Source organism: Phytophthora infestans, genomic scaffold (assembly GCF_000142945.1).
Source record: "Phytophthora infestans T30-4 supercont1.10 genomic scaffold, whole genome shotgun sequence".
Classification (NCBI taxonomy): domain Eukaryota; phylum Oomycota; class Peronosporomycetes; order Peronosporales; family Peronosporaceae; genus Phytophthora; species Phytophthora infestans.
Genome location: NW_003303749.1, coordinates 1,362,337 through 1,369,915, shown reverse-complemented (window position 1 = coordinate 1,369,915; position 7,579 = coordinate 1,362,337). Strand labels below are relative to the sequence as shown.

Here is a 7,579-nt window from a genome sequence, read left to right as displayed (position 1 = left end):
CTTAGGTCGGGGTCGTGTATTTAGCAGGCCGACGTAGGAACTTAGGTTTATCACGTAAATGTAAAGTTGTTGCTGTATCCTTGAGCTCTTCTCTTGTAAGAAGGAAAATCACGACTGAGCTTGTACCTAAAGCTCCAAACTGAGCACTAGGCTCCTTACCTTTCTGTAAGCCACTACCGCGTGGAGGTCCAACGCAAATTTCCAACCTTGTCGACGGCCAGGCGTTCCACTCTAGGCTTGGAACGCCGTCGATTGGGCCGGAGAACACAGTTGCTTGGACGTGGCCTGCGACTTCTGCAGCAAGCAGATGTTCCGAACGCAGTCCGAGAGAATGGCGAGTCCTCCTTCTAGCTGTGTACCGTGACGACATTCGGTTTGAGAACACAAAGTCAGTAAACCAACTAAGGCTCACTATGATGGCTACGGATGCACATACCATCTTCCCTACGCTGTGGCGAATGGCCCATCTCGTGTGTACGGTACTTGTGTCAACCGCAAGCGCCGAGCGCTCATTTTCGGTAATAAAACGTGCTAAAACGAGACTAAGAACTCAGATCGGCGACGAATGGCTATCCGATCTGCTCCTTTTGAGCACGGCGAATAATCTCACTGCTAGTTTCAGTCGCGATGAAGTACTAGATCGATTTAGTTGTGCATCCCAGCGACGAATGCCTCTGTAAGTACAGCTGGAAGAGAATAAGCTGAATTTCATGAACATTTACACTTTCGTGAATTCTGTTTATATATTTATTTGCCATTCTTGTTTGGCTCTCCCTACGTTCACCAACTATCGGGTAGAAAAAAACAATTTACCCGGTAAATTCGATTACTCACATAACCAAAATATCCGTATGAAAGTATTTTTATAAAAACAAATCTCTTTGTAGTTGGCAGGGTGCAAAGTTCCATAAGTGATACACTTACATAACAAAAACTTGTACTTACTTTTGGCTTAGCTCTCGAAAATGTCAAGACACATTGTTTCAAACATTGTGTATCTGCACTTGTCGAGATCCTCGTCCGATATTTGCGGTGTCAGCGCGCTCAGATTTTCCTCGGGTTCCGTGGGCATCGCCACTTTCAAATACGTTTCAAACCACTTTACGATGAGAACACCGCAATTATACCCGTCCTTCTATAGCCAAGCAGAAGAGTATTTGAAATTAAATACAAATGCGGGATCGATCAGAGGGACCACGGAACTTTTCATGATATGTTCCACTTTATCAATGTAGTCAAGTTTTTGTTTTGGGTCGTAGATCCAGATTGAGCAGCTTCGAAAGTCAACGATAGTGCCACACCAATGCGCCACGTCTACTTGGATGTTTAGAGGGAAACAACCACGCGTCTTACTGCACCTTTGCTTAGAATTTGTTGCTTAGTGTCGATAATTCTCTTTCTCTCGACTTCCACTTTGAATCCCAATTAGACAGGGTCTACTACGAAATTTCAGCGAGACCCCCTCTGTTTTGCCCAACTGTATGTGCTTGGTGGGCCGTATGAAGAGCTGCAACGAAAATGCATCCGCATGATGCCCACGAATTTAATCAGCTCTTCGAAATGAATAATAATTTCACCAATCCGAGGTTTAATTTCAGAGTACATGTTCATCTGGGGCACCTTAGACAGGATCTCACGTCGCACATCGCTTTCTGGTTGCGATTGAACCCACTTGATTAGACTCCGCGTGCTTCTAATTAACTTTGGCCACTGCTTCATGGTATCAATGTCCCGCAGTGAAAATATTCCGACATCCAAAATATGCACAGAAATTTCTTCTGCCGCTGGTGTCCTGTTGCTATTAGCCAGCTCTCAATTCGCAGCATGTTTACCAGCTTGAGCAGATTTGTCCACCAGTGCTTTAGGAATGACATACCGAATGTTGGTTTCAGTTTGCAACTCTTCTCCAGGTTTTTTTAACGCGAGTCTTTGGACGTTTATATATCGCCTCCTCGACGGATGGCTGAAAACACCGGTACAATCGCCGATAGCGACAGCCTTTTCATGTGAATATATTCGCGAAGAGTCGCAAGTGTGGAATCACCCACTGTAGTCAGCTGATCCGCAAACACACTAGTTTCTCCAATCCCTTTGCGAGCCTTGGTTTTCTTAGTTGCGCTCGGTTCTGTGGGTCTTTCTGCAGGGTTGCTGGTCGGGTTCAGCTTGACAATCCGTTTTTTTACCAGCGTCGCTTGCTGTGTCGAAACCTAAACTAAGGCCTCTTCAAGTCGAGCGCGGTGTCATTGTTATTGTGGTTGGAGAATTTCTGACTGAACTGGTGACACTACTCCCAACGTCATAAGCACTGGTGGCATGTCCACCAACGCTCAACATCAGAGGTGCCACCTCTTCTTCAGAACCTTCCACAGACGTAGGATGATCGGTTGTTCTGCCAACAACGCCTTCAGAATTGGTGTCCGGATTGGTGACAGAGTCACCAGCATTCTCTAAGTTCGTGCTTATCTCCACAACACATTTGTAATTGGTGACTTGTTCACCAATATTTAGTTCTACATCATCTCCACCGCTGGTGACTTGCACAGTGTTACTAGAATTGGTGATTTGTACACCAACATCGCCAAAATCGGTGACATCTCCCCCAACTGTGCCAGGAATTGATGAAGTCGTGTGTACAGGAGAAACGGGAACAGCACCATCAAGTCTTGCGATTGATTCCATTTCGACAGATAGCTCAGCCACTCGTGGAAACTTCGCGATCCTTTATCTGCAATAACTTCTGCAATTTTCTGACAAACCGCAATTCCGGCGCGATATTTTTCGTTGTGGCCTAAAACACGAGCCGATGAAACCGTTACATCCTTCATTGGGAATCGCCTTGCAGTATCATCATCACATTCTTCGTCAGCAATTAGCCATCGTGCAGAAACAGAATTGTAAGGTATAACGGAGCAGGCGTCTTGTTGCTGACGTCACAAGTAAATGATTTGGCGACACGGAAGCAGCAATGTGCGGTAAAGCTGCAGCTGCATCGGCCTTCCTCCACGCTGGCAGCATACGTTTCATCCGACTCCTCGCTCGCCAGACTTACAAATGAAGAACTTTCTTCATCTGATGATACATGGTACGTAAACTGCTGACTAAGTTTATACTCTTCCTCCACCAAATCACATGCATGACGCGTAGACAGCTTTGCCAAAATTCTCATTTCATCATCGTATTGATAGTTGTACCGGCAGCCGACACGGCGTACGTTCGCCCAGTATCCATCTTCCGCATACTGCGGCAGGAGCAATAAACGATCAATACATTCGTCCACTGCCATGTGCCGATTCAAAATGTCTTTTGCGGCACCCCAACTTGCTTCTAAGCAATTGTTCGTATTGTTGTCGAGATGAGGAATCTCGCCACGTTTGAACATGCACCATAAATCCTTGCAGTTCAACCAATTCACTTTGAAGTAGTCCATCAACGCAGGTCTCTTTCCACACATCTGCCTCAACGCGGCGAGGTAATGATTAAAATACTCTTTTGAGCCCGCACGAACCATCAGAGCAACCAGATTTTTTTGCGTGAGCTCTGTCAAAGTTTGTGAAACCATAGTTCTCCTTACTGACTTCTCGTTTCAAGTAATCAATAGCGTGAAAATGGTGCACAAAATGACAACAGCGTCTGGAAACGCATCTTTCAACAGCGCCAGTTCAGTGAAGTTTTTGTCGATGATAATCACTCTGACATTTCTCCAAGCCGGGTTGTTCTCCTTGAATGCAGACACAGCACACTCCATATTCGACCTACTCTCTCCATCAACAAGAGCATGTTGGGCGAACGCACCACATCCAAATTTATCCGTGACCATGGAGCTGAACAAATGATATCCATGAACACACAAAACGTTAAGCGTTGGTGATTAGTTAACCAATTCAAGATACGTTGGAGAACCGTACACCAATTATCCGTACCGATTGAGGTTAGTGCCGTACATAGCATCGATACAGACGGTTTTAGGAAAATTGCGAGTCATGCTCCTCATGAATGCAGTTTGAAACGTGATACATGACGTCAGACCGGTATGTTTATCCCTGAAGACGTTGACAGCATTTCCAGTACCCTCGCTGAAATCACTGAGAAGCTGCGAGCCGCGTACATTATCATCGTCCGAAGTGTACGTTTCTCTCCTCATCCTGGCGAAAAGGTTCTCCATATCTTTAGGTAAAATTGGCTTACCCGAAACTTCCTTGAGATACCTTAAATTTTTTTTCTTTTTCGACCCGCCTAGGTGTGACTGCAAAGGGTAAGACATATACTAAATGCTACAAATTGCATCGAAAATATTTACTTGAATGAGTGTTTTTATAAAGCTCTGCGTGCCCGGGTAGTTGACTTAACGCGCTTCGGAATACGAATAGTATACGTCCGAACCAACGGCGTGATTGTGCCCAGCGTAGTGAGTCGATACTCGAATTTTGAACAGTCCATCCCTCCCCTTGACCAAAATTGTGTTCAGCTTTACTGACATTTGATCGAACAGATGATGTGGTCTGTACGTTTTCCTTTACCCCTTGGCTTAAAATATCAGCCATGCGTGCAAATGAAATACATTGCATAATTGCCCAGTGTTTAGTCCCATAACTCTGCCGTAGAACCACTCAGCACAGCCTATTTAGACCGAGATTTGTTCCGCTCCTTGACGGATATTGTGGAGCGGATTTTGTAGAGTTGGTGTGTGTCCCTCTGATAGCTGTCAAAAGCAAAAGCTTATGTTAGGAATCCCCGCAAACTACGTTTTAGCACTATTAAGTATAAGCATACCTGTTAAACGCTTCTTGAAAGATCTCCCAGGATGAAAATAGGCCCTGGAAGGAGGGAAACCCCTGCACAGGCTCCCCATCCTCTTCGTTGAGTTTGTCGCCGCCTTTTCTCTTTTTCGGTGTCACGACAGACATCGTGTGCGCGTACCAACAGGTATCTGCGTGGAATGGCTTGTTTTTCGAGTAGACTCGAGCGAATGGAGCCAGAGCTTTTTAGCTGCTCAAAAATACCAAATTTTGATTTTCAGAAAATCGAATACCGGTATCACAATATACATTTTTATGCTCAAAACAGTTGGTGAGCGTAGGCACGTCCTTCTTGTTTTCTTGAAAAATATTTGTTTTTAAAAAGGAAAATATTAACACTTTTTTTGGAAATCCTGGAAATTTGGGGGGGGGCATTCCCCCCCTCATAAAAAGAAACGGACCTGTCTCCCCCCTTGGTTATGAAGTCTCGACACAAGTCCATGAGTTTTGATATCTAAAATAAACGAAGGCTGTATCGTTAACTATGGTGTGCGTAACCCCATATTAATGCTAAGTAGTACTTTTTGACTAAATTATTTATTAAAATAACGAGCATTTCGTTTCGAATACCGGTAGACTCAAATTTACAACGTGCTGCACTGCAGATTTTCTTACATCAAAAGTTTTATTTTATTGTAATAGTAGTCAGGCGGGCAACACTGTTTTCCCAATAAAGCACACTACTATTACACATATCGCACCAAATACACACTCACTGCGCACTGAAAGCTCGTCCGCTCGAATAGCGGGGTCCTATCTTTAACTGGTGCTGAGGTGGCCATCTTCATCGAGGCCACATTAAAACCACGCTTAAGCACGAAGACGACGCCGGCACGCTGAAGGTGCCGAGGGAGGTGAGGGCGTCGAGGGCGCGCTCCAAGTATTTGAGCCCGCAGATGAAGTAGTGGGCGTGCTCATTTCATTGGAACCACCCGGAGCAGTTTCGCTCGAGCCGCCAGTCTCAGGCGAGCCACCAGTCTCCATAGATCCACCGGTCTCCGTAGAACTATCAGTCTCGGGGGAACTACCCGTCTCAGTAGATCCGCCAGTCTCGGTCGATCCACCGGTTTCGGTAGAACCACTGGTCTGGGTCGCGCCACCGGTCTCCATAGATCCACCGGTCTCGGTATCGCCGGTTTCGGCGGAGCCGCCAGTCTCGGGTGAGCCACCAGTCTCTGCAGATCCGCCGGTCTCCATAGATCCACCGGTCTCGGCGGAGCCGCCAGTCTCGGGTGAGCCACCAGTCTCTGCAGATCCGCCGGTCTCCATGGATCCACCAGTGCCAGTTTCGGGTGAACCACCAGTCTCCGTAGATCCGCCCGTCTCGGTCGAACCGCTGAAGAGGCCACCCCAGCCGTTGCCGGAAGATTGGATAGGGCTGTTACCAGTATCACTACCACCGGTAGTTCCTGCTGAAGAGCCGAGAGTGTCAGTACCAGCAGCGTAAGTGGCCGTCGGCGGCTGCGTCAGGTCTGTCTGCATGTTTCCCATCGAGTCGGCCGAAGCGGTGGCCACAGCGGCAGCGATGAGAGCGGCGGCAAAGAAAACCTTCATGTCTGTTGATGTGGGTAATAAGCCTGTGTTTGAACCAACAGGTAAATTGTAGAATGAATGACAAAGCTGAGCTCCCAAGCACACTGTGCTGGTGTTGAACGACTGCTCATCGTGCCCCAAGATCTCCGCTCGTCATACTGTACCGATTCCCCAGCATCGGCTGGAATTCTCGTGTGCATCGTCCACGGTGGCCGTGGAAGATGCACACGGTGGCACGGTGTGAAGACCACAAACGGACAACTCAACAGCCAAAATGACTACATGTACATGTACTGGTGCTAATAGTGCTACCTAATGTTGCTACAGTACGGTATTGCATTGCCAACGGTCCTACAATAATGTGCGTTTGCATGTCCGGCATTCGATCTTCTTCGCTGCAGAATAGGATGCTTTCGCGCAGCCCATTTACACTTTATACTTGTAATAACACTTCGACATCGGGAACCTACGCCTTCGTCTGCAACCGGTCCAGGTATGGCTGTTTCCGCAACCTTCAAATTGCAAAGCTGCTTATTCAAGCAGATTCAATGGGTGTGGTGGAAAGAGGTGTACAGGGGCTTAGAATGATGCAGAGAGAGCTGCGAGACGAGCTAAGCAGGAAGGAAAAGTGCAAGCAGCAGTCTACTTTGGATGTGCTACACAATAGTGACTTTCCCATAGTTAAGTACCTCAGAACAGTAATTTTTCGAAAGTTTGAATTCCATTTTCCGAGGCAGTGATGAGAGATTTTTTGTCTTTAGCTTGTAAATTACTTCCTCTGGTCGGAAATGATCACGCGAAGTTAGTATGATAGGTCTTTCAACTGTTCAATCCTCGATAGAAATTTGAAAAAACCTATCATACTAACTGACACGTCTTTCAACTGCTCTATATGCTCTTCAGTTTGTCACGTACTTCGTCTCGATTCTTCCGCTTTCTGCCGCTGTTCTTCTTAAGCCGGTTAAGTCACTCACCCCTACGACACCAGCCGTCATTGCAGAGCTGTACAGCTCCAATTAACTTCACGGTGTCGGCTCATAAGAACATCAAACGCTTCACGGGGTAGTTCTCTGTTGTTGCTGATCTTTAGAAGCTCGTCAATGACGGCTTTTGCGCTCGTTGTCGATAAGGTTGGACTTCGGCATGTTTATAGAGGAAGAAACAGCGTAGCGCAGGCGTGGCGGGTCGCACTCCAGGCGAGGCTTGAAACCTTGAGAGCTAAAACTGAAATTGCAGAGGCTATAGAAGTC

The 7,579-nt window shown here is 46.7% G+C and overlaps 2 protein-coding genes across 2 annotated transcripts; both read right to left on the bottom strand.

The window, feature by feature from the left end:
• Positions 1–231: 231 nt before the first annotated feature.
• PITG_06958 (uncharacterized protein) lies at positions 232–1,719 on the bottom strand (the record flags this gene model as incomplete). Its single annotated transcript, XM_002904888.1, has 4 exons — positions 232–351; positions 611–674; positions 1,005–1,077; positions 1,578–1,719. 4 exons carry the CDS (start codon positions 1,717–1,719, stop codon positions 232–234), a joined length of 399 nt encoding a protein of 132 aa, XP_002904934.1.
• Positions 1,720–5,606: 3,887 nt separating this feature from the next.
• Positions 5,607–6,350, bottom strand: PITG_06957 (uncharacterized protein; the record flags this gene model as incomplete). Its single annotated transcript, XM_002904887.1, has 1 exon — positions 5,607–6,350. The coding sequence occupies one exon, from the start codon at positions 6,348–6,350 to the stop codon at positions 5,607–5,609; it is 744 nt and encodes a 247-aa protein (XP_002904933.1).
• Between the last annotated feature and the right edge of the window lie 1,229 nt (positions 6,351–7,579).